Source organism: Neovison vison, chromosome 9 (assembly GCF_020171115.1).
Source record: "Neovison vison isolate M4711 chromosome 9, ASM_NN_V1, whole genome shotgun sequence".
Taxonomy (NCBI): Eukaryota; Metazoa; Chordata; class Mammalia; order Carnivora; family Mustelidae; genus Neogale; species Neogale vison.
The window spans coordinates 73,326,376-73,354,282 of record NC_058099.1 but is presented as its reverse complement, the minus strand read 5'-3'; the positions used below and the strand labels follow the sequence as shown (position 1 = coordinate 73,354,282).

General features: G+C 40.6%; 1 protein-coding gene across 2 annotated transcripts in view; it reads right to left on the bottom strand.

Moving 5' to 3' along the window:
* FANCC (FA complementation group C) overlaps window positions 1-27,907 on the bottom strand; it is a 272,052-nt gene that overhangs the window by 35,956 nt on the left and 208,189 nt on the right. For both annotated transcript variants that reach the window (XM_044265751.1, XM_044265750.1), the window contains exons 8-10: window positions 11,903-12,059; window positions 1,720-1,772; window positions 197-296 (exon numbers count right to left, since the gene is read on the bottom strand). In XM_044265751.1, the coding sequence (XP_044121686.1) occupies window positions 197-296; window positions 1,720-1,772; window positions 11,903-12,059 (310 nt within the window). The remainder of the gene's footprint in view (window positions 1-196; window positions 297-1,719; window positions 1,773-11,902; window positions 12,060-27,907) is intronic.

Below are 27,907 nucleotides of genomic sequence, written 5' to 3'. Positions count from 1 at the left end.
AGGAACTATTCTGATTTATTTTCAATTAAAATGGTTTTACCTTTGCTGGGGCATTCATTTGGAAGCATTCTTCATAAGCAAAACAGTCCATCAACATTACTAAAAATAAAGTGCTCCTTCCTGGTGATTAGCTAGATACTCTTAACAAGCCTTTTCTGTCCTTGGGGGAATGAATAATATATGCAATATAACAAACCTGCTTGTTTTTTTTTTCCAGAGCTTCCACAAAGCACCCTGTAAACACCTGAATAGCGGCTATTACTTCTGGGGCTCCGTTGGTTTCCAGGAGCGCATACCTGAGCAATGCAAAGACAGACGACAACACATTTAATGATTAATCTGGCAAACACATGAGGCTGAATTGTAAAAGGGAGAGTGGAAACATTTTTGTGCCATAAGATTCAGCAGTATCTTAGCTCATCAGATTTCAGTCCTTGTGTTAAAGTAGGAGAAATTTGTCATTCTTTTTCTAAGTTCTTTCCTTAAAATAGCAATCTGTGGAGCTTCCTTTCTTGGTTTTTAAATTATTAAGCACTGAATATCCCTTCCATACAGGCCTGAGTGCTCTTTAGAAATACTCACACGCTGTATGCCCAGGCATGCAAAATCAACAGACCTTTTGCTTTTTCAAGTGGAGAAAGAGCTGCCCAAGGGGTAAAATGCCTTGGTCAAATCCACCCAGCAAAGCGGTGGAAGAATCTGTGGGAGAATCTGCATCCTACCTGGATTGGTTTCTGTGCATTTTCTTACAACTAATTTTATGCTGAAACAAAAGATATCACCTCAAACTTTGCCCGCTTTAAGCTAAAAAGATCATTCTGACTTACTCCCGTGCTCACTTATTTAGCCTGAAGTTGGTATGCTTCAGCACCGACTCAAGGGCTGGGTTATTTGCTGTTGTATAAATTCCTCTCCCCAGTGCTGCTGTCTGCCCGGGAGGCTCTGCTGCTGAGGGGAGGAGGACGGCTGGGGGAGGGTAAGCTCCCCCCTCCGGGCTGCACCAGCACCTGGGAAAGGGGACGGAAACCCTCCCTGGGTAACAAGCTCCCACTAACTGCCAACCATAACACTACCTGCTATCCAGTGGCCTCCCACCTCTCATCATCTGGAAATCCAATGAGCTTCCTAAGAAGTACTCATATTTGAAAAATTAATGTGTTGCAGGATAACATGCATAACTGATTTTGCCTTTCAGCTCTCTTAAGAATGGCATTATTTATTTATTTTTCTTGGTTTCTCCTTAGCTTTAAAATCCTTTAAAAAGATTGGTCAGCCCTCATGTGGTGAAGGAAGTACACTGCTATGCTTTATTTTGAGCTGAGAAAAATCCAACATGAACAGTTAATGATTTAATACCTAATTCAATTTTGCCTTTCTATTATTATTATTAAAATTTTAAATGTCTTTAAAAATGTTATTTTAATTCTTAGGCATTGGCTTTTAAATATACACTGACATTTTGGTTTTACCAAATAGCTCAGAGCAGTAAGACAGAATCAGAAACTAACTTCTCCACGGTAGAGCCAGAGACTATCACAAAAACTTTTTTTTTTAAATTTTTTTTCCAATTTATTTATTTTCAGAAAAACAGTATTCATTATTTTTTCACCACACCCAGTGCTCCATGCAAGCTGTGCCCTCTATAACAAAAACTTTTATTCATATTTGGAAACTGAGCTTTTCTGGATCGGTTATTAGTAAAAACAGCACACCATTTACCTGAACGTTTCATCGACAACTCTGAATATGGCAGGGTGGCAGGCTGCTTCAGGCTGTGAAGGAAGAGACCAAAAAAAGGTAAAATATCAGAAGCATTTCACTGATAGCATATGACCAGTAATTATCAGAGATATGAGTTGTCCAGAACTGCTAGTGTCTAGAAAATGGGCGTATCCCTTCCGGTTAGATAAAACAAAAACAAAAACAACCCTGAGTACATGGAAAAAGGTTTGCATTACAAACACAAACTGGTTCTCTAGGAGCAAAGAGATTATGGGCAAGTTTTATTTCCTCTTTATACTCCTGTATGTTCCACATTTTCTCCAATGGGCCAATATGATCCAGAGAAAGAATCAATAAGTATCATGGGAAATTTAAAAATACCTTTCACCAGCATGCTGTAGTAAAAGGCAGAGCCTGCCTGTGTAGCTAGTTTACACTTGCCCATGTCTGGCTATCCCGCCATGGCCCAGAAGTGTCCCAAGGTCAGGTCTGGGTCTGCTATCTTTTTATTCCTTCTTATTATGCAATGAGTACATAGTAATTTAGAAATATTATTAAGGATAACAGTGACTACTACCATCCTGGACTAAATAATATCACATCTCAGTGCACTATGAATTTAGCAGCTTAAATTATTTAGGATGAAAAAAGGGCCCATGAAAATAAAATATAGATACCATCACCTTGAACAAGAAAAGTAATTTATTCTGTGAAGATTTTTGTGATGATTTTGATGATTTCAATATGTAGAAGTTGACCTACTGTGGCCTAGGTGGGCTTCAGTGGGCCTGTCCCAGGTTCTCTATCTTTTCAGCTAGAACTCAAAGCATAAGATTAAAGCCAGATGAAAATGCCATTTGGGGCGGCGGCGGGGGGGGGTGCGCCTGGGTGGCTCAGTTGGTTAAATGTCTGCCTTTGGCTCAGATCATGATCCCAGGATCCTGGGATTGAGTTCAGCATCAGGCTCCCTGCTCAGTGGGGATAGGTTCCATTCTATCTCCATTGATTTTCTTTTCCACTCGCCAGGATGCACTTTTGAATTGTAACATTGAACGTATGCCATCTAGTGTTCACATCCTGCTACTACAGGCTGTCGCAGGAGGCTCCCGGCAAGAACACTGGCACTTGTTCAAAGGATGGGAAAATTTCCTTTTAATTACTGGAAGAGAGAGATTTGTTCTTTACAAGTTACAAATTACTACTCTTTAAGCAGAGTAACCCATATTCCCTAATCCTTCACTGATGTGTATTTTTAACTAAAAGAAGACCATGGCTCAACAGAAGGGAGGCAAATTATTTCTTGGCTTTGATCTCAGGCAAGTCAGTTAATCTCCCTGTGTTTCGGACCCACTGTAAATAATAACAGTTATTAAGAGGTCACTGGATAAATGCCCAGAAAATATGGGAAATGTTTCTACATATTCATAATGGAAAAATCAAACAAGAAGGGAAAAGCAAACTATATGTCTTACAGCGATTCATCAGATTTTCCAAAAATTTTTCAAATGTTCATAGATGGACAATATGCCTAAAAAAGTGTTTAAGACCAAACAACACTGTCATGTGCCCACAAGCAGACAGACATACAGAGCCTGAAAATGTACTGATAGAAAACCAAAATTGGAAATGGTAAAATAGTACTATTCTTTTTGATCCAAATGGTCTAATTAATCCAGAGCCACTAGGTAAATTTGATGGTAGGAGAAAATCATTCAGTACTAATTACAGGGGAGTGCCTGGTTGGCTCCAGTCAGTTAAGCATCTGCCTTCAACTCAGGTTATGATCCCGGAGTCCTGGAGTGCTGGGATCAAGCCCTGCATCAGGCTCCCTGCTCAGCGGGGTGTCTGCTTCTCCCTCTGCCCTTCGCCCCACTTGTGCTCTCTCTCTCTCTCAAATAAAGAAATAAAATCTTTAAAAAAAATACTAATTACAGGGATTTCTAAATGGCCAATGAAAAGATAATCCAATGGGTAGAATAGGGGGAGAAGCAAGAATGTTCTAACTCAGTTTGTTAAGAGAGGACTAGACTTTGGACATACTTTTTAAAAGATTTTATTTATTTATTAGACAGAAATCACAAGTAGGCAGAGAGGCAGGCAGAGAGAGAGGAGGAGGCAGGCTCCCTGCTGAGCAGAGAGCCTGATGCGGGGCTGGATCTCAGGACCCTGGGATCGTGACCTGAGCCGAAGGCAGAGGCTTTAACCCACTGAGCCACCCAGGTGCCCCATGGACATACTTTATGCAGTGTTTTCTATCAAAACCTCTCAATCCAATGTTTTAAATGTCTGCAGAATATGTGGGACCGCCTGCTCTCTCCATGCCAATGGACTCTCTGCTTAGATTTCCTTCTGTCTAAATATTTCAGACTTTTGTTTGCTCTCAGCCTGCTTCTACAACTCATTTTAGCTTTTACAACAGATAAAATGCCAGGAGGCAAGGAGAACCTTGCTGAAACAGCAGTGGCGGAGATTCTGATTTAAAAACCAGTCTTCCTTGCTACCCCGAGCTGAGAACAGCTCTTTCTCATCCGCAGCCTTTACTGACGGTTTTTAAAGTGAGACTCTTTACGCTTCCAGAGCACATAAATTCAGGGTCAGTGAGTCCCCTCATGAGGCTGGAGTGTTCACAGTCCAGGCATATGTCCCAGTGACATCAAATCACAAAAGCAAACTTAAGCTGCTTTCCTTATCAAGAGAATCCTCCAAATAGAATTAAAGTCTTAATTTATGCTTCTTTGAAAGCCATAAATCCCCTCCCCCCAATCTTTATAGCATCCTTGTGAGGAAAGAGCCAAACATTTAACCCCTCTGTGCCCTGTCATATTTGTAGAATGGGACCCTACAGTAACCCACCACAGGCCACTCTGCAACCCAGAGCTGCAAACCCTAGCTCTAAAGCCCTACAATCCGGGTGATTATCTTTCTTGTAAAAATGAGGGAAAGAAAAACTTTCTTGGGTTCCATCTGTTTGTCTGTTTTTCTCCATCCTACCAAAATCTGTTTCTTCTCAATCTCTGTTCTTCTCCATCTGGCCTAATGATTTCCATGTACAGATTATTTCAAGTCTAGGGAAACTATGTCACCAAGAGGCCATCAATAACACACGTTTTGCCCTACTCCCCTCCCCTCACACCACCCCCAATCCTTTCACTGAATGTCGGAGGGAGAACAGAAGATGATGATGGAGAGCTCTGGACTCCGGCTTCCTTTTCTTATGGACCAGATTGTTCTGTTGGGTGTGCATCTCCTTCCCATCTCCCACAGCTACCCAGAAATGCACCGTTTATCTGCTCTCTGCCTAGGACAGCCCATTCCCAGCCCTCAACAAAACAAGGGAAGACAAAGTCAACACAGAAAAATGCGCTGTGGCCATGTGCTGTGCTCTCGGGCTGTGTTGTGGGGGAAAGGTGAGAGAGAGGCCAACTGTACAAATAACATCCATGCCTATGCTCTGCCCTTGATGCCTAATCTGTTATTTTCATCCCAATTCATTAAGGATTATTACAAGCCACTTGTCACTTGAAAGAGGCCTGAGAACATGGAAGAACAGAATTCTCATGGAAGAAATCTTTCCTCTTTCCTATGATTTTCTGATTCCTTGTGTGTGCTCAATAGAGTATGGGGAGAAGGGAAAGAAGAGAGAGAATACAAACGAGAAGGGGAAATTGTACTATGATTCAAGGTAATTCACAGACAAAAGTGAATGCCTCACAGAAGAAAGGGCACTGAGGAGACAGAAAAGTTCTCAAGCCTTTTCCATTTATCATCCTTCATATCATCCTTAGATATTTTAATCTAAAAAATAAAGAGGGAAATCGGAGGTAAGAGATAAGATGAAATTCAGGAAGCCAGGAACAGATTTTAGGATAGTTAAATATTTTACTCAGGAATGGTCATTCTCTAAGAAGAAATGGCTGACGAGAAGCTTGCCCTCCAGTGCACGCAGGAGCCGGCAGTCCCAGCCCACTCCTCTGAACCCCTGATGGGTGGGAGCCCCTATGGGGTGTGACTACGTGATACACGTACATAATTAAAGGGTAACTATATTTATCAGAAAATAACTTTCCTCTTTTAAAAAAGGGATTCTCCAGGTGATTCATTCTAATAGTAAACTCCTTTATGAAATTCAAAAAACAGTTTGGTTTTTTAAGATATCGACTTCTATGAAATATGAAATATTTGTATCTATTGTGTAAGGTAAAGCACCTTTATTAGTATGTATGTTTTATTATACCATTTTCTTCTTTTCTGCTTTTAGAATGCTAAACATAAGACTGTAAATATCCCTTTTACATTTCAGGACTTATTTTGTTTCAAAACACTCAAGTTTCTTTCAACAAATTTGAGCTTGGAAAAATTATTCTTTCTTTTTAATCTTTACCAGATGTTGTTTACACTACAAGCAAATTTTTTCAGTACTCCATAATGCAATTATTGCTTAATTAGTGATAAATGTATCATTTCTGGGCTTAACAGAAAAACAACTTAAGCACCAAATATACTTCTTTTAAATTTACCCGTGCTCTCCAATGTCAGCTCTGGATGCAGAACTAAGATCCCCCAAACCTAAAGTTCCTTCCACCCTTGCCCAGCGGCTTCTACCTAGTGAGCCTGTGCAGTTTGAGCAGGAAGATAGCCCGTTAGCTTCCTGCTGCTTCTTGGCTCAGTCACTAAGTGGCACTGAAACCCTGAACACTGCACTGTCTTTGTTTTTTGTTGTTGTTGTTGTTTTTCTCTTCTCTCCCTTCATTTGTCTGGTCAGTTGCAAAGTCCTGCATCCCCAACAGTAAGAATCCTCAGCACTTGCAATCTGGGCCTCCTTCTTTGCAGAGACGAAGCTTAGAGCGGGGGAGGGGTGTATGTGTCTGGTGCCCCCTAGAGGTCAATGCTGGGAAGTGTAGCTATTGTCTCAGATGCAGATTCTTTTTTTTTCCCCCCAAAGATTTTATTTAATTCACAGAGATCACAAGTAGGCAGAGAGGCAGGCAGAGAGAGAGGGAGAAGCAGGCTCCCCGTCAAGCAGAGAGCCCAATGCGGGACTTGATCCCAGGACCCTGAGATCATGACTTGAGCTGAAGGCAGAGGCTTTAACCTACTGAGCCACCCAGGTGCCCCTCAGATGTAGATTCTTTACCTTTTTGCTACAAGCATAAGGCACCACTACACTTTTCTATCTGACCACTGCTAAATTACATGCACCACATTAAAGAGCTGGAAAGAAAGAAAGAAAGAAAGAAAGAAGTGCTTAAAAGACTGCTAATGAAAAAGCAGGAAAAGAAAACCCTAGAACATTAGTAAGAAGTTATTCAAGCACAGAAAACTGACATCATCTGGGATGTAGAGTTAATTCTTCTGTATAATCTTTTATTAAAGGGGAACTGTGCTGGGAATGTTGTGCAAAGGAAGTTTTTCTTTTTGAAGTGGCTACAATTGCTCTTTGGAGAATGAAGACAAGAACACATCCCATCTCACATCAGGACACTGAGGTATCTGCATGTTTTTTACTCTTAAGCTCTTACTAGATTAAGAACCAATTCCTCCCCGCCTCCCCCCTCAAGCTTTACTGAGGTGTACTTGACAAGATAAAGGAATTATTTTAATTGAGCTACAAAGACTTTCAGGTAGGACGGAATATGAGGAGTGTTTTCCGATTCAAATCTAAATAAACAAAACAAAATGAACCCCATCGCCCTTTCCCCTCTCCTCCCTGCTCTTTCCTGGACAAATCTTTTTGTGAAGGCGAGGGAGCAGCTTCTCTGGATCCAGCTGGAGGGGCAGGCGGCGTGCGGGGTCAGCCAACGAATGAGTGAATGAAAGGGCATGGGAACCGGGGTACATCCCGGCCCTGGCATGCAGCAGGGCCGCCAAGCACAGCGCCACTGTGCCACCCGGCCAGGGCTTCTCATTCAAATGTGGAATAGAAACAATAGCTTTCTGGGCTCCACAGACAGAATTGTAACTGGAAAACATACCATTCTTCTGATTCTGCTCAGTCTTGGGAAACCAAACAGTGTCAAAAAACCTGCATAATTAGCAAGCGGCTTTCACTGCTTTGGTGACATCAGTTTTTAAGGTAGGTCTGAAGCTATGAATTACGGTCTTACAGTGTGTGTTCTGTCAAGGAAAATACAAAACTATCTGCTTTGAAAAGTTTCGGTCTGCAGAGTAAATGACAAACAGAGGCTAATACTGCAATTCATTTAGAAGCCACCAGATGTGGCAGGTAGCCATGAACTTGGGGGCAGTTCAGCCCATGGAACCCAATGGTAAGCAGGTTTTGAAAACTTGTTTTTATTTTATTTGTTTAAGATTTTATTTATTTGTCAGAGAGAGAGAGGGAGAGAACATGCACATACAAGCAGGGGGAAGAGCAGGCAGAGAGAGGAAGCAGGCTCTCCACTGAGCAAGAAACATGATGTGGGACTCAATCCCAGGACCCTGGAATCATGACCTGAGCCAAAGGCAGACACTTAACTGACTGAGCCAGCCAGGTGTCCCTTGTTTTTATTTTAGAAGTCAAAAAGATATATATGCATTTAGAATTAAGGTAATATTAGATGGGTGCCTTATTCTTAGTCTTCAGGCCTTATAAGCTACACATTTAATGCAATCTGTATCAAAATATCACCAGCAATTTTCACAGAGTTAGAACAAACAATTCTGAAATTTGTATGGAAGAAGACCCTGAATAGCCAAAGCAGTCTTGAAAAAGCCAAGCCAAGCCGGAGGCATCACAATTCTACACTTCAAGTTATATTACAAGCCGTTATTAACCAAAACAGTATGGTACTGGCACAAAAGGAGATACGAAGATCAATGGAACAGAACTGAAAATCCAGAAAATCCAGAAATAAGCCCACAATTATATGGTCAATTTATCTTCAACAAGGCAGGAAAGAATATCCAATGGGAAAAAGTTTTTTCAACAAATGGTGTTAGGAAAACAGGACAGCAACATGCAAAAGAATGAAACTGGACCACTTTCCTACACTGTACACAAAAATAATTTCAAAAAGGATTAAAGACCTATTTATGAGACCTGAAACCATAAAGATTCTAGAAGAGAACACAGGCAGTAACTTTTTGGACATTAGCTGTAGCAACTTCTTTCTAGATATGAAACTTCTTTCTAGCTATGTCTCCTGAGACAAGGAAAATAAAAGCAAAAATAAACTATTGGGACTACATCAAAACAGAAAGCTGCTGTACAGCAAAGGAAACAGTGAACAAAAAGAAAAGGCAACCTATAGAATGGAAGAGGATATTTGCAAATGCCATATTCAATAAAGGGTTGGTATCCAAAATAAAGAACTTATAAAATTCAATACCACCCAAAAAGAAACAACAAATGAGCAAAGGGAAAAAGAGAGACAAACCAAGAAACAGACTCTTAATTTTAGAGAACAAACTGATGGTTACCAGAGGGGAGGTGGGTGTGGGAAGGGGTGAAATAGGTGATGGGGATTAAGGCTAGACTTATCATGATGTGCACCAGCTGATGTATGGACGTGGTGTATCACTACAGTATACAGCTGAAACTAATATAATACTGTATGTCAACTACCGGGAATTAAAATAAAAAGTTAAAAAAAAAGAAGAAAAAGAAAAGAAAATACCAGGCTTGCAAGTCCCTGAGAGGCCAAAGCACATTTGGGGAGATCATTTCCCTTTGTACAACCTGTACCACACTTTTATCTTTTGTTTTTGCAACATCTTGTAACTATAGAATTTCCAGGGCTATTTCTGGATAGTCCCAAGAGATGGAAATATAATTAACAGTGCTCCATATAAAATACAAGTTACGTAGACCATCACACTTTAATTACTCTCAGAATCCAACTCTAATGTAATAGGTATCAAGTTTCTTCTGGAGGAAAACACAGCAGGCCCCTGCTATCTGCGTCTTCCAGATCTCTCTGATACTTCTGCACGGCCTTGTCGCTGCACCAAGATACTGTACTGCGATAAATGAATCAGATGATGCAATTAGGAAGCAGGTTCTTCAGGTTACCCGTGTAATCACTCAGTCACGTCACAGGCATATTCCAGCCCGCCTGGTCTTCTGGCACTGTAGAACCAGGAAGCCTGAGGAGAGCAGCCCACGTCAATCAGGGGCTTGCAGCTCTGTATTGTAATTACCTCCTTGAGCCACAAGGCATACAGAGGTCACATCCTGCCAATGCCACAATGAATTAAACCAAATAACACCCTCTGGAATCCTCCTTTAACTATAATGGAAGCTCCGAATCCCTACACACATGAGCCTGATAAATACTTCTGTAGATCAACGGACTCCGAAGCTGTCTGCCTGGGGGACATTAAACAAAGAAAGCTGGAGACTGAAGGCTCTGCAGTGCAGTGTTCAGTGCGGGGGCCTGCCTGCTGGCTCTCATATGCCGGGCGATCCTGTGCTTTCTGAAGCGCTTTCAAGCCGGAGGGCCACAGGTTTAAAAAGGACATGGGGGAGGTTCAGAGAAGAACCACAGGACCAAAGAAAGCCTGCAGAATCAAACCGACTCAGAAAAGCCAAAGGAAGTGGAATTTCTCCATAGGGACAAGACTAAAGAAATAAGGACCCTGAAAGCAAGGAAATAACTCAGTTACTGCATTTTGTCCCTGAAAAAAGACTAGGGAAAATTAAATTATACCAAGTACATTTAAGTCAGAAATACAGATTTACCTGATAATAAAGGTAATGTTTGGAATGGGCTGCCAGGGACTTCTAAAAAGCCTTTGTTCATTCTGAATTTTACTCAACTATTTTTATGTAAGGTGCATTCTTATTTCTCAACCTTACTATGCAACTCTTTTGAATGGTGAGGTCAAGCAGTAATTTTCCCCCAAACCAAAAAACCTCTCGTGCTCTCTGTCTTTTACATCTATCTTCTTTTCGTCCTTCTTTTCCTATCAAACACTGTAAATGTCCACATCAGCTGGGCTCAGCTTGTGCCACTCAGCTTGCAGCCATATGGCTATGGGCGACAGCAGCACCATCCACAGCCGCCTAGGAGGCCCCAGAACATGAAGGCAGACAAGAGTCTGCAGAGTAAGGGAGAAGGCCTGGCAGTCACACAGGAGAGCCGGTGGGGACCTAAATGAACAATGGGATGGAGGAAGAAGGCAACTGATTCAACTAAAATTCCCTAACACAGCCTCCAATTCGAAAGAGAAAACAAAACAGGAAGTTCCAACTAAATTAAAAAAAAAAAAACCCAGAAGGTGTCTGGGAGGTGGGCGTTGTGTGAACTCAGCCAACCTCAGAGCTCCCCCCTTTCCAAGTCTCAGCTCAAGTGGGGAGGTAAACACTTTCTCTTGCCCAGTTTTCCTAGCCCCCAACTGAAGATATGACCGTTCACCATCTCTGAAGTAATTTTCTCCACCTGTACAATGGGAAGAAAATCTCTGAGCCCTATGTTCCCAGGTTATGAAAGCTAATGAGAAAACATGTTAGAAACCACTGAGGTCCTCGTAAAACAGATGCCCAGGGAGCGTGGCACCTCCTGTAGTTTTTGACTTGTTTTTTCAGGGTGCATTGGTCTTCAGTCCTGCTCTCACAAAAATGCACATAAATTCCACAGATTTGCCTCCCACGAAGGGAAAACACCCCCACGGTGAGATTCTGAGGACTGCCTGTGAGTCCTGCCATCTGACCGTGGTTTAGGAAATGAAGCCAGTCCATTTGGCCCACTGAGCCCCCAAATTCCCAGGCCTGAGAAGTCCCAAGTGTAAGGGAGGGCAGGTGAGCCACCACATGGAGGGAGGGTTCAAGGCTAGAAGGCTTATAGCAAAAGAAAACACAAAATTCTTAGTTGTTTTAACCTTTCTTCCACGATTTTGTTTTATACCTCCTCCCATTTGTAAGGTCTTCATTTTTTAAAACTTACTTTTCATGTGGAAATAAGAAATACTGTTTTAAAACAGTGTGCCTTAATACCAATTCTTGTGCATATGCACTATACACTGTGGTGCGCTAATCCAGTAAATCTCACACCTCTCCCCATTTTCCAGACATGATCCAACTATGCAGAAAATCCCCCTATGCTGGGTATTTCTATAACAAAAGGCAGTTTAAAAGGTGCCAACTGCTTTCTTGTTTACATTTCCCTTTGCTTTGACAAAAAGAGATGATACCCAGGGTCCTCTTTAAGGGTTTTTCTCCTCATCAAAGCCCAGCACGTACCAGTAATGAATCTTTCAAAAAGCATTCGATCCTTCTCAGGAAATTTCTCCCACTGGAGATTAGCTTTTCAAAAAGATGCAGTGTTGCTTTTTCAAGGCTGGGAAGGTGCCGAAGCCAGAGGCAGACTACAGCTGACTCGGGGAGAGAGATCTTCTTCCTTTCAGAAAGAATAAACACATATTAAACAGAAATGGGTTACTAAGAAAATAAGATTGAGAGAGATCAAAATGCAGTAATGAGTCCAGTTTGCGAATCTTCTTTTCATCATGGCCGTACAGCAGTTAACATTTACAGTAATCAATGAATATTTGCCAAGCGTCGTTTGCAAAATAATGTGAATCTGCTTCCAATTCAAGAAATTAGAGAAATGCCCCAAGTTAAGAAATGCTTTCCGAAAGGAAAAACAAGCAGTAGTGATGAAACAAGTGTTAGTGAGCGAAGATTAGTGATAAAGAATAAGATGGGAAAAGGCCTTTAAGTATACAGTCCTGAATTTAAGAAACAGTTCTGTTTGAATGTACATTGTAAGGATTTCAAGTATGTAATCAATCCTGGGTTTGAGTCCCAGAGCCACCACCCACTAACTTGGTGGCCTTGGGAAAGTTACTTAGCCTCTAAACCTCAGTGCACTCACGCGTCGTCGTGTGGGCCTACCTCCCTCACTGTGTTCTCAGAAGGATCGAATACAATAATACATACATGTTCAGAGATTAGGACAACGCTTGACATCTAGTAAATATTCCATGTATTTGTGAATCTGTTGCTTGAAAGTTAAAAAATATTTTCCTTTAGTAATAATATCAAAAATAGCAGCTATGGCCTGGTAGAGCCATAGTTCATCCCCACCATGATACTCTATGGGCCCCCAATATTTTGTGTAGCTATGTTTCCACAGGAGAAGGTATTTGGAGGTCCTCCCGAGTCAGGTCAGTGAATTGGGGGCTCTACCTCCTCTCCTGGAAGGTACCATGAGGACACACCTAATTCTGATCCAATGGAGGCTCTGGGACAGCAGTAGGGCTGTCGCCCCAGGGCACTCCCTGTGAACACTGGGTCTCTTTCCGTCTAGGGAGACTCTCTTTGTTCTTTCAGCCCAACTTTCCAAGGCCTCCCTCCCTCTTCACCTGTGGCACCACAGACGGCAGAGTGCTTTCCAGGTTCTGCCCAAGATGTTTACTGCCTTTACTAAGAAAAAGAAAAGCTCAGGGCACAAAGGCTCCCTATTAGCCCCAAACCCCTTCAGGCCTTCCCTTCGCCATTGCTTCTGGGCCATTTCTCTGCAGGAGCTGGCACGAAGCCCAGAGCATGGGTGCAGGGGCAGGAAATGAATAGGCGAGTCACAGTGCAATTTCTTGTGATTTCTCTTTATTCTTCTCCCTCAGCGTAACTCCTGTAGACCTTTGTCTTGGATTAACTCTGGGGCAAGGCCAGACAAAGCTGAAGAGTTGGAAGGACTCTCAAAAAGCAGGAGCGAGGCCCTTCTGACACTTTCTCATCTCACATTCTCACCCTAAGCTTCGGCTCTTCTGGGAAGTCTTGCAGGGCCCCTTCCCCTCACTTCCCCACACCTGGCCAGGGGGCCCCTCTCCTGTATCACCTGGCACTTCGGAGGGCCACACTACAGATGTCCTCTCTTATGCCACTGGGGCTTTGGGCTGCAATTCCCATGCCACCTCCCCCCTCTCATCCTGGATGACAAGGAGCTGGTGGGCATCCAGGCAAGGAAGAGGAGCACTTTCTGGGTGGCACATAAAGTGCCAGGCGCAGGCCAAGCAAATGGGAACAAAAGAGACCTAGTCTGTACCCCTAGCACTTGGGGCCCAGTGGGAAGTACATGTACATATACCAAATTGAGGAAAAGGCAATGAAGAAAAAGGACAGGCTGAGGTAAAAGAGTAACAGAAGGGGCCCGACTTGGATCGGGTGGTCAGGATGGCTTCTCCAGCTGAGTTGAGATCAGCCAGGTGAAGAGTAGCCAGAAGGGCATTCTGGCAGAGGGAATGGTGGCCTTGATGGTCCTGAGCCAGGGAAGACAAGGTCAGAAGGAGAGAGAAACCCAGACTAGAGAAGGTGAGGTGGTTGTAAGGCTTTGGGATTAGAAATTTTGGGAAATTAGAAATTTGGGAATAGAAATTCAGTGATTATTCTGGTCCGAAGGACTTTACCGAGAGGAGTGCCAGGATGCCGTTTACAGTCAAATATCAGTCCGGCTGCAGCAGAGAGAACTGAGTGTGGGCCTAGAATGGGTGTGGGGAGCCCAGGGTAGCCGGTGCTGGCGTGACCTGGGCAGCAGTGGAGGAGTGAAGGGTACTGGCACGTACCTCAGCAGTAACTTCAAAAGAACTGGCAATGAATGTGCTGAGAGGTGGTGAAGGTGAGCTAGGAATCAAGGCTTCCCAGCTTTCTTGAGCAACTGAGCTGGATGGAAAGAAGGAAAGATAAGATCTGTGAAGGATTTACTGACAGCTCAGTTTGGGTACAGGAATTTAGAGCGACTAAATAGGTCCTTGAATATCCAAGTTGGAAGTTGTGGGGAGAGGCCTGGGCTAAAGATCTATATTAAGGAACCATCAGCCAGCATGGAGTGGCATGGAAGTGGAGAACTCCAAAATAAGTCTGTGTGGGAAAGAAGAGGGCCCAGGTCTGTGCCCTGAGCAGTGCCAACAGGCCAATAAAGATGAGGTATTGCAGGTGGAGGAGGCAGGAGACACACCAGCAGGGAACAATGTCACCAAGAAAGCGAAGGTCTGGCTCTGACCAGCACTGCTGAGACTGAGGACATAGGGAGGGAACCACATGCATGACACTGGGCAGGCCCTTCGAGACCTCCCCAAGGACATGGTTTTCATAGCATGACAGAAGCCAAGGGCAGTCAATAAGGAGAGAAAGTGGAAGTGCAGCCATTATTGAAGAAAGGTCTTCAGAGGGACAGCTATGATGGGAGTGACAGCGGGAGGCTGCACAGTGGTGGCCTGTGTGTGGGGCGGTATGGCGGACTGGTGAGCCAGGGGGAGAGGAGCACAAGAGGCTGAGGCCTGGTAGCTGCCATTTATTAATCACTTACCTGAAACCATGCTAAGCATTTTGCTTGTATTTTAATCCTCCAAAACAGGTACCTTAATTATTCTTATTTTATAGACAAGGCATCTGAGGTCAGAGAGGGACTAAGGACTCATAGCTACGATCTGCACCCAAGGAGGTCTGATCCCGGAGCTGGCTGTACACCTGTTTCTCCACTCTGTGGACTGAAAAGTGGAGGGTGCTGCTCAGAAGAGGGGCCCTGGCCCAGGGGAGTGAGCAGACGGCCTTCCTGGGTAAGCAAAATGTCTGGCCCTACGTTGACTCCCCTCAGTGTATGGGAAAGTCTTTTCAAAGTCTAGGCTGTCAGCCAGTTTTAGTCACATTAATAGACCCTTGGGAGAGGTTTCCATCCAGCTTTCTACAGGAGAACATCCCTGGACAGAGAAAAGGGTTATCTGTGGCCTCTGTCATGAACCACAAAGCCCACAAGAGGCTGGGATGTTCTGAGTGGCAGAGGAAATTGGCTGCTCAGTGGCTCCTTCCTTCCCAAACAGTAGGGATGTCTTTCGACCTGCATTCACCACCACGTTATTTTATTTTTTTCAGGATCCATATGAAGTAACTATGTACAGCATTAGAGAAGTTTCTTACTTCAGTGAGAGGTGTTTTTGTTGTTGTTGTTTTTTAAAAAGCTTTTATTTATTTGACTGACAGAGATTACAAGTAGGCAGAGAGGCAGGCAGAGAGAGAGGGGAGAAGCAGGCTCCCTGCTGAGCAGAGTCCTTTGCGGGGCTCAATCCAGAACCCTGGGATTATGACCTGAGCCGAAGGCAGAGGCTTAACCCACTGAGCCACCCAAGTGCCTCTTCAGTGAGAGTTCTTCATGCAGCACCATTCCCAGGACCATGTGCATCATGTGTGACTTTTACCTAATGGTCACAGTGGCCGAGTGATGCCTGGCAGCACAAAGGTATGAGTTATTGAGAGTGGATGAACATGAGCAAATATAAAAAGGAAGCTAGTGTAAAATGGTAGTTCCATCAAATATCTGAAATAGAAGATATTGCTTAAAATTTAAATAAAAATTTACATAAGATCTGCAAAATTATATACTCAAGTCAATAAGTATATAATATTTTTGTTCTATTCTCAAGACACGGTTCTATTCTCTGTATTGTATGGTGCGCTCTGGGGGGCTTAATCGGTTAGTGGCTGCCTTCATCTCAGGTCATGATCCCAAGGTCCTGGGATGGAGCCCCACATCTGGCTCCTTGTTCAGCAGGGAGCCTGCCTCTCCCTCTGCCTGCTGCTCCCCCTGCTTGTGCTTGCTCTCTTCACACCCAACCCCTGTGTCAAATAAATAAATAAAATATTTTTAAAAACACCAAATATAAAAAATTAAAAATGTGTATGTTAACAATTACCTTTTTATTACCTTTTATTCAGAGTATGCTCTATTATTTGCTGTGATTAAATTTATGAACCCACATTTAGTATTTGAACAAAACAATCTATTTTGCTCTAAAACAGCAAAAATTTAACTCTTTAAATCAATACTGGTGAGGAAGAAATCATCAAAACATTATGATCTTTTTTTTTTTTTTAAAGATTATTTATTTATTTATTTATTTGACAGAGAGAGAGAGAGAGAGATCACAAGTAGGCAGAGAGGCAGGCAGAGAGAGAGAGAGGAGGAAGCAGGCTCCCTGCTGAGCAGAGAGCCCGATGCGGGACTCGATCCCAGGACCCTGAGATCATGACCTGAGCCGAAGGCAGCGGCTTAACCCACTGAGCCACCCAGGCGCCCCAAAACAGTATGATCTTAATATACTTGCATAACAGAATTTGGACCAACACATTCATATCATGTAAAATGTCCTAGAAGTGTACCAGGTTGGTTTTGAAATAAAAAAGGCAAATTACATTATATGTCCATTATATCTCAATAAAACCAGTGGCTGGGAAGAGGCAAATTATGAAAGAAGAATGCAAATGGTCAATAAAAGTATGCAGATTTTCAACCTTATTAAGAGTAAAGGAAGGTAAACTAATACAGCTATCATTTTTGTCCTCACACATCAGCAAATGTTTAGGACAACATTCAGAGCTAAAGTAGGTACAGGGGACAGAGGTTCTCAGAGGCGAGATGGAATGGCTCTGCTCTTTTGGTTATGCATACCACCTAACGGATTGTAAAGCAGATATCATCCTGGCCTTCATAACCATACTTTTGTGAATCTGCCTGGCAGAAATACAAGCATCAGCTGGAGGACAGTCACTGTAGCAATGTTATAAAAGCAAAATTAAAAACAACTTGAATGCACGTATTGGAAATACCAGAATAAATTAATGTCCATTCATATCAGAGAATATGGTCCTATTTTATAAGAATGAGCTGGATTTATATCCTTGAGGGCTAGTCAAGATGTGTTGGTGAAAAAACAGGTGTAATGCTGTTTTTGGTTTTTGTTTCTAAAACTACTTAAGAACTATTTTAAAAAAGAGAAAAATTGCTTTACATAGATTCCTATGTTTATAAGAATATAAGGTATGGTTATCAGAAGTACTAGAGAGTGATAATGAGGATAATTGACATTTTCTGTATATGCTTCTGTATTGTATAGTTTGACCTGATCAAATGAATAGATATATTTCTGTGGAAATTTAAAGAACCAATAAAGTCACAGGAGATAAAAATGTTTTAAGGGACTGAAAAATTTCATTCTACTGAACATGTGTAAGTCATAGAAACACTAAGGCTGTCCTTTTTCTACTCTAACTATACCTACTCCATCTATCTAACCTACACAATGATCAAAAGTTGGTTCTCCCAAATTCCTAGCTAATAATCATGGTATGTTTTCTGCATTATAGCTATGTTTTAGGAAAATGAGATTGGGTGTTTGGGACTTATGTGTAATACATTAAAAGTTTCTCATTTAAGAGGCACCTGAGCGGCTCAGTCATTAAGTGTCTGCCTTTCGCTCAGGTCATGATCCAGGGTTCTGGAATCAAGCCCAAATTGAGAGCTCCCTGCTCAGCAGGAAGCCTGCTTCCCTCTCTCCCACGCCCCCTGCTTGTGTTCTCTATCACTGTGCTTCCCTCTGTCAAATAAATAAATAAAATCTTTTTAAAAAATAGTTTCTCATTTAAAATAGGAGAAATAGGCTACTGGTCAGTGCTTTCCTGTAGAACATCTGCGTCTTATTACCTTTTTTTTTTTTTTTTAAAGATTTATTTATTTATTTAAGAGAAAAAGAAAGAGAGAGAGAGAGAGAGAGAGAGAGAGAGAACATGTGTGTGAAGTGGGGGGAGGGAGGAGCAGAGGGAGAGAATCTCCAAGCATACTCTCAGCCGAGTGGAGAGCCTGACATGCGGCTCTATCCCACGACTCATGAGATCATGATTTGAGCTGAAACTAAGAGCTGGACACCCAACCCACTGAGCCACCCAGGAGTCCCAAACATCTGAATCCTAGTAACAATTCCTGACACAAAGCAGGAGAAGCCTGACAGAATACTACGTGTCCAACATCTCCTGCTATTAATGTCTACTTGATAAATGCCTCCTTGGCATTTAGAAAACTGTACTTTGTTTTTCCAAAATAGTGAGGCTGTTGTTTGTCCCATCTTTTCCAAAAAGAGAAAGTATATGAAGAAACTGGTTCAGGTGGTCAATAACTTTGGCTCCAGTTTTTTTGTCTAGCTACAATAAAAACAGAATGTGAAATTCTATTCTTCGCAAGAACAGTTCCAAATGAGGGCAGTGCCTGTTGGTAGGGAAATGTCAGAGAGGCAAAGGGAAGGAAGAGGCCTCCTCAGTCAAGACAAACATAGGCAGTATTCCACCTTTCCAAACCAGAAAGAGATCAGGGCTGTTTGGGTTGCCAGAGAAGCCCACAAAAATTGGGATCAGCTTTTCTGGAGAAGTACTTAATTCCAAGGAATTGGAAAGAATATTCTCTATTATATCCCAAAGGATATAATATGTATTTCCATGTATTCCATAATATGCACTTCATGTATTTCCATGAAAAGTTGATTTAAGAAGTATAACGAATTTGAGGACTGTGCCATTATTGCCACTTACATGTTCAAAGAAATCACTTTTCAAAACAAAAAGCAGAAACACCAAGCAAAGGAAATGTCCAAACCCAAACATACTGGAATATCTATTACAAATCAGAATCAGCAGGTTTTTATTTGAAAAGTAAACCTTTTCAATGACTAATTTTGTGACCATATCTTATTAAAGTTAAAAAAAAAAAAAAGAGGATCTCAGGAAGTTTAAATAAATGGATAAAAAAAGTTTTAGTTATTACTTCTCTTCTTTGCTACCTTTCTGTCCTTGGTAGTACCCTAGTCTTTATTCATTTATAGACATTTGCCTTTATCATTTGACAACACTTGAACCCTGATTTTTCTTATCTGAGCTGAAAAAGCAAAGAACCAGAAGCTTGGCAAAAGGGCAGGTTTTTCTTGCAATATATTTTCTTTTACTCCAAAGGTAAGGACCTTTGGAGGCTGTATTAGTTCTTTCACCAACAGGATTTTTAAAAAAATTTTTAATAGGAAATAAAATATATATGTGTGTTTGTGTGTATAGGTATATATGTATACACCTATACACACATACATATGTATGTATGCATATATAGTTCAGCAAAAGGAATTTAGCTTACATTTGGTCTTGGCTCAGTAATCTTTCCATTAGAAGGAAAAGAAGTAAGCTTGAGAAAACTTAATAAAACATTATAAAAAATGATATAATTACTAAAGTCAACAGTAAAAGCAACACGTGAACAGTTACGAACATTTACTCTGAGTGTGAGGTTCCATGCTAAACATATTACAGACATGAGACCCGTTGAAATACATTTCAGTGTGCCCTAGGTCGGTTCCCCCACCACAGTTACAATAGGCAGCACCCTTTGAGCTCTCCAAAGTGTTTGGGTGAAGATTATGAACTGTACGGTCACACCGTGAGGCCAGTTGGTTGGTCAGTCCTGCATCCGTTCTTCCTTTCATTTGTTCAACTGACTTACTCATTCTAGTATGTAGAAAAAACTCTACCCGGTCATGAAACTCCTCATTATTTTTGAAGCAGAGTTAGATTTACCTTAGAGGCCACGTCACACTGAATCACTTATACTCCACAGACCCCTGGAAGGATTTCAGCAGCCCTCCCAGAAAGGTTGTATGCAGCCAGCAGCCTGTATACAGGCAACTCCAGGAACAGACCTGAGAAGTTAGTTTTGACATTTAGGCCAATAAATTAAATATTTCCTCTAGGTTATCTAAACTGCAGAGGGGGGCAAGAATCCGCTGTTTAAAAGAAGACAGGCAGCCCTTTTCTGAAAATACATGACTGTACCTGGAAGCCAAGGCCACAGACTCCCGGCCAATAGTAAAACAGATGAAATTCCACTAGTGTATTGTGGTAGGCAAACAGCTGGAAGTCTAAACACAGGGCAGGGCGCACTGGTCAAAAAAAGTATGTGGTTTCTAAATGACCACAGAGCACATCTGGGGAACTGCTCAAGGGGCTGGAGGGAGAGCAGTGCTGGGTATGGGGTGGTAACTTGCACTGACCGACTGAATCAGCCTCCCCATGTCAACATGTGGCTGGGATGCTCTGTCCATGGGAAAGTGTCCATGGAAAAGTGCCAGCCCTTACGCCACTACTTGGGGAACTTGCTGAGCTGAAGCCATAGGAATTGGACAAGTTGAAGGCCACCCAGCATTTCTGGACTGTCTGTCCCCCATGGATTAGCAGATATAATTTTCCAAACCAAATAAATTTTATTAGTTGCTGAGGGAGAACATGCTATCAGAAGTAAAATAAACAGCAAAGGAGTTCAGGCCTACCCATGAAGCCACTGCACTCAGCATTCTGCCTGAGCACTGCGGGTGGAGCAAAAGTAGCTATTTTCTGAGCATGTCTCTTCCTCACCAGTAATTTCTGAAACAGTTTTGAGAGGTTTCGCAGGGGATGTCAGGGGCGTTTTCCTCCCATTTCCCTTTAATTCAAGTCTTGCTGAAAAGCCTGGAAGCACAGGTTGCTAAGATCTTATAATTTGATAAAATGTATTACTAAATAAATCAGAAATAGAGCTGCAATGGTGAAAGGCAAAGAGCATTTTACTTAAAAGTAAATACTTTGAAAAACTGCTTTGGAGTATGAAAAATGAAAGTTGGTAGGTTAAGCCACCAGAAACTGAAGTATGTACTCAGGTAAATGATGTGAAGCATATTTATTACATTATACAAACTTTTAAATTGACTATTACTTAGTATCTTACATAAGTAACAAATATAATTGATCAGGGGTGCCTGGGTGGCTCAGTGGGTTAAGCCACTGCCTTCGGCTCAGGTCATGATCTTAGGGTCCTGGGATTGAGCCTTGCATCGGGCTCTCTGCTCAGCGGGGAGCCTGCATCCCCCCCCCCTCTCTGCTTGCCTCTCTGCCTACTTGTGATCTCTCTCTCTCTCTGTCAAATAAATAAATAAATAAAATCTTTAAAATATATATATTTGATCAGACTCCTTAGGAAATTCAGGCTTATTGGGTAAACTCTGACAGGATTACAGTAAGTTAAAAAAAAATTGTGTTTTTTTTTTTTAAGATTTTATTTATTTATTTGACAGACAGAGATCACAAGTAGGCAGAGAGGCAGGCAGAGAGAGAGAGAGGAGGAAGCAGGCTCCCTGCTGAGCATAGAGCCCGATGCAGGACTCAATCCCAGGACCCTGAGATCCTGACCTGAGCCGAAGGCAGCGGCTTAACCCACTGAGCCACCCAGGAGCCCAAAAATTGTATTTTTTAAACATGAGAATTCAGTTTTGATTTTTTTCAACATCAAATAATTTAACCTATTTTTTCTAAATCTTACTTCAACAAATTCCTGCATTACAACATTCCATGTAAAATGAAATTAAAATTTACATTTTTACATTAATTTTTAAGAGTTATATATGAAAAATAGCAAATATCCTACTGGTAATTACTTACTCTGAGCTAACTGAAAGAATAATAGTGATTTTGAGATGTTCATTTTCCAAATGCAATGATATAATAAAAATCAGTTTAAAGATGGGGAGAAGATATGCTTACTACAGATAAAAAAATTCAAAGAAAAAAAAAAACCCCAAAATACAATAAAAACCTTCAAAGTTAAAAAATGTCTAAAACCTATATGTGTGGAAAACATGTAAAACACTCTTTTAAGACCAAAAAGTAAACCTGAACAAATGGAAAGACATGAGTGTTCTTGGGCAGGTGGGCACAAAGCCTTCATGTCAGAAACAGCCAGTTCTCTCTCAGTTAACCTGTCTATTTCCCAAAAGCCTCCCCCAGACAACATTAGCTATCTTTCCTGAAGCTAGACACGATGGTTTCAATGTTTACTTAAAAGATAAAACAAGCAAGAATTGCCAGAAAAACCCTAAAAAGCTAGAGAAATGAGGGAGAACTAGCTTTATTTTTATATTAGGTATATTTGAAAGGGTCCATGATTAAAACAAAGTGGTACTAGCATGTGACTATACAACAGGCCAAAAAGAAAAACCACAACAAAAACCAAAAACCAAAAACCAACCCAAAGAACAGAAAAAAACAAAATAGGCCCAAATGCATACAGGAGTTGGAAGTGTCATTAAGAGGGCAAGGAGTTTGCACACTTTATCATACTTGAAATGGAAGAATACTCTGTAATCTGAGAGTGGGTAAAGCAACCATATTACTTCAATAAATACTTTGCAAAACCAAAACAAAGAGAAATTGGGAACCTAGAGATTGAAAGAGACTTCTGAACCTATCAGTGAATTTGGGACTGATTCTAAAAGAACCAACTGTAAAAAAAATTTCTGAGACAATCAAGAGAATTTACTGTCTGACTAAATATGTGATGGTACTAAGGAATCAATATCAATTTTTAAATATAATAATGCTATTGTATTTAGTTATACAATATATATTCATATTTTGAAAATATACATATTTTCAAATACACTCTATGAAGACTTCCAATTTCCTGTTGCACATGAAAGGAGCTTGGAAGTCATCACTCTATCTTAACAACAAGTACAAAGCAGAACACACTGAAAAATCAACAACTCTTCTTGTATCCTTAAAAGAGGGTAGGACATAGGACAAATCTTGGCCCCCAAGACTGAAAAGACAAATAAGCAAATACAAGAAATTGTCTTACTCAAGTAGAAATCTGTAAGTAGAATCTACCCTAGGAACCAGTGCCAGGTAGGAAAACCTGAACTAGAATTAGTGAGTGCCTGGAGGTTCAGTGTGGACAACTCTGAAAGTGAAAAACTTCTGTGGGATCCAGTCATAGAGGGTCCCCATAATATTATGAAATTTGCCTCCAGGAGGTTAACCAGGTTCTCACAGTAAATGCTGGGAGTAAATATACTTCTGCTTTAGGTTTTGAATACGATAGAGCACTCCATTCTTAACAAGGTCCGCCCTCAAGGAAAACTAGTTTACCAGAGCCTAACCTCACGTCATATGCTCAGAGCCTAACAGACCTGTGGGAAGGCAAATAACCAATTCCAGCCAGCTCAGGGCATCTGTCCTAATAAGGGGAAGGAAAAAAACCCCAAGAAACCTGTGTGAGGTTCACAGTCAGAGGCATAAGCTCACTAAAGGACTGAGACCTAATTTTAAGACCATAGAACACTTTCCCCGCTCTCCTATCTCACCACCAAACTACAAAAGCCTATTTACAGCAGTCTTGTTACATAGTACATCATCTCTAGCTATCAAGAAAAGAGTGACAAAGCATATCAAAAGGAGACAAACCCCCACAATTTTGAGACAGAGCAATAACCAAAACCAGGCATAGAGAGATGTTAGAATTACCAGACTTGGAATTAAACACAACTATGATTAATATGCTAAGAGCACTAACAGACAGCATGCCAGAACAGATGGGCAATGTAAGCAGAGATGGGAATCTTAAAAAAACAAAGAGAAATATTAGAGATCAAAACCACTGTAACAGAAATGAAGAATACCTTTGGTGAGCTAAACCATAGACTGGCTGAGGAAAGAATGTATGCGCTAGAGGATATAGCCACGGGAACCTTGAAAACCAAAAAGAGAAAAAAAAGACAAATGAAGCAGAAGAGAATGTCTAACGAAATGTGGAACAACTATAAAATATGTAACATACGTGTAGTGGGTATACTAGAAGAAGAGGGAGAGAGAAAAAAAATTTTTTTTGAAAGCAGTGACTAAGAATTTTCCCAAATTAATGTCAGGTACCAAATCACAATCCTAGGAAGTCCAGCGAACACCAAGTGGGATAAATGACAAAAGACTACACCTAAGAATATCATTCTGGAACTACAAAAATATCAAAGATAAGGAAAATATCTTGAAAGAAGCCAGAGGAAAAATACAACACTTAAAAATTTTATTTATTTATTTATTTACTTGTAGAGAAAGAAGGAGAGTGTGAGTGGCGGGGAGGGGCAGAGGGAGAGAGTCTTCAAGCAGACTCTCCCTGAGTGTGGAATCCCATGCAGGGCTAGATCTCACAACACTGAAATCATGACCTGAGCCAAAACCAAGAGTAAGATGCTTAATCAACTAAGCCACCCAAATGCCCCTAAATCTTAGTTATAGAGAAAAGAGATAGGATTATATCCAACTTCCCAGAAACCATGCCAGCAGGAAAACAGTGGAGCATATTTAAAGCATTGAGAGACCCCCCCCCCCAAAAAAAAAAAAAAACCACCATCTGAAATTCTGTACCCTGTCAAATTATTCTTCCAAAGTGAAGGAGAAACAAAGGCTTTTCCAGATAAAACAAAAACTGAGTTTTGTTGCCAGTAGACCTACCCTGTAAAGAAATAGGAAGTTCTTTAGAGAGAAGAAAAGTAACATAGGTCAGATACTCAGTTCTCCATAAAGAACATCAAAGAAAAAAATAACGAAGGCAAAATAAAAACTTTCGTTTATCTTATTCTTAACTGATGTAACAGAAAATAGACTGTTCAAATAATAAATAGGAACAATGTACTTGATTATGTATGTTTATGTGTGTATATATGCGTAGGGTGCTTACATATAAGTGAAATGAATGATACAAGAGACAGAAAGGAAGAATTAGAATTATTTTGTTATTTAAAGGTACTCATTGCGGCACCCAGGTGGCTTGGTCAGTTGAGTGTCCGTCCATCCAATTCTTGGTTTCAGCTGAGGTTGTGATCTCAGGATCATGGGATCCAGCCCCGAGCTGGACTCTGTGCTCAGCAGGGCGTCTGCATGTCCCTCTCCCTTCCCCCACTTGGGCTCTCTCTCTCAAATGAATAAATAAAATCTTTAAAAAATAAGGTACTCACTATCTGTGAAGAGGTATAATATTATGTGAAAGTGGATTTGGATTAGCTATAAATGTATATTGTAAACTCTAGGGTATTTACTAAAAAAGGTAAAAAAAAGAAAATGCAATGAATATGCTAAGAAAGAAGATAAGAATGGTATCATGTTAAATCTTCAATTAAAATCACAAAAGGCAGAGAAAGAGTGTAAGACCAAAAGGAACAAATAACAAGGGTAGCAAATATAAAACAGTAAGGAATATAATAGATATTAATAAAACTATGTTAATATCACTTCAATCACAGTCAATCATCTAAATGCACCAATTAAAAGATAGAGACTGACAGAGCAGGTCAAAAAACAAGATCCAACTATATGTTGTCTACAAGAAACTAACTTTAAGTATAAAGAAACATACAGATCAAAACTAATGGATGGAGAAAAATATACCATACTCACACTAGTCAAAAGAAAGCAGGAGTAGCTGTATTAATTTCAGACACAGTAGGCTTCAGATCTAGCAAAGTTATCAGGAAAAAAGAAATTCATTACATTTTTTTAAAAAGATTTTATTTATTTATTTGACAGACAGAGACCACAAGTAGGCAGAGGCAGGCAGAGAGAGGAGGAAGCAGGCTCCCTGCTGAGCAGAGAGCCTGATGTGGGGCTCAATCCCAGGACTCTGGGATCATGACCTGAGCCGAAGGCAGAGGCTTTAACCCACTGAGCCACCCAGGCACCCCAAGAAATTCATTACATATTGATAAAGGCATAAATTCTCCAAGAAGATATAATAATTCTTACCTTGTATGTGCCTAATCATGAAATGTAAAATTACATGAGGAAAAAGTAACAGCATTGCAAAATAGATGAATCCACTATCACAGCTGAAGACTTCCACATCCCTCTATCAGAAACAGACTGATCCAGCAGGCAGAAAATCTGCAAGGACATAGCTAAGCTAACAACATCATCAATCAACTGTACATATTGCCACTTTTGTATACTTCATCCAAACACAGCAGAATATGCATTCTTCTTAAGTTCACATGGAATATTCACCAAGATAGACCACATTCTGGGCTACAGAACATACCTTCATAAGGTGCCTGGGGGGCTCAGTCATGTAAGCATCCAATTCTTGTTTCAGCTCAGGGCATGATCTCAGGGTTGTGAGATCTATCCCCACAGCTCTGCACTCAACGTGAAGCATGCCTGGAATTCTCTCTCTCTCTGTTTCCCTATGTCCCTTCCCTCCCTGCTCATGCTCCCTCTCTCTCTCTCTAAAAAACAAGCAACCCCCACAAAACTGAAATAAATAAAATACATCCTCACAAACTTAAATGAATAGAAATCATACAATGTCTGCTCTCAAGATCACAATTCAATTATAAACTAGAAATCAGTAACAGAAAGATAACTCGAAAATCCCAAATTATGTAAAGATGCAACAACACACTTCTAAGTAACAAATGGATCAAGTAAGAAACCTCAAGAGAAATTTAAAATATTTTGAACTAAAGAAAAATGAAAACAAAATTTATCAAAATTTGTGGGATGCAACAAAAACAGTGTTTAGAGGACAATTTATAGCACTAAATACATACTCAGAAAATCAGCAATATCTAAGATCAATAACCTAAGTTTCCACCTCAGGGAGGTATTTAGAAAAAGAAAAGCAAATTAAATCCAAAGTATACAGAAGAAAAGAAAAAGTAATAATTAAGACAGAAATCAGTGAAACAGAAAACAAAAAATCAACAGAGAAAAATCAGTGAAACCAGAAGGTGGTTCTTGGAATTCATCAATAAAATCAGTTAAGTCTCTATCCAGGCTAACTTAAAAAGAGAGAGAGAGAGAGAGAGAGAGAGAGAATAGAAATTACTAATGTCAGAAATAAAAGCGGAGACATTATAGAGCTTATGGACATTAAAAGGATAATAAAGGAACTGTATGAACAACTCTATGCCAATGCATTTGGTAACCTAAATGAAATGGACTACTTCTTTGAAAGATAACATTCTAACAGAGCTCACATAAGAAGAAACAGGCTGAGTAGGCCTATACCTATTGCAGAAATTAAATTAACATTTAATAACCTTTCAAAAAAGAAAGCATCAGGCCCTGCTGAATTCTACTAAACATTCAGGAAAGAAATTATACCAATTTTCTATAAACTCTTTCAGAGGAGAACAGCAGAGGAAATACTTCTTAATTCATTTTCTGAGGCCAGAAATACATTAATACCAAAAGCAGTCAATGACATTATAAGAAAACGTAGAGATCAAAACCAAAACAAAACAAACCTTAGAGACCAGTATCTCTGATTAACATAGAAGTAAAAATCCTCAACAAAATATTAGCAAATTGAATCTAACAATGTATAAAAAGAATTAGACATCATGACCAAGTGGAATTTGTCATAGGTATGCATGGCTGGTTTAACTTTTAAAAACAAGTTAATGTAATCAGTCACATTAAACAAGCTAAAAAAGAAAAGTCATGTGATTATATCAATAGATACAGAAAAAGTATTTGATAAAATCCAAACCAATTCAATACAAAAACTCAGTAAACTAGAATGGAGGACAACTTTCTCAAATTGATAAAGAATATCTTCAAAAACCTAAAAAGAATATTGTT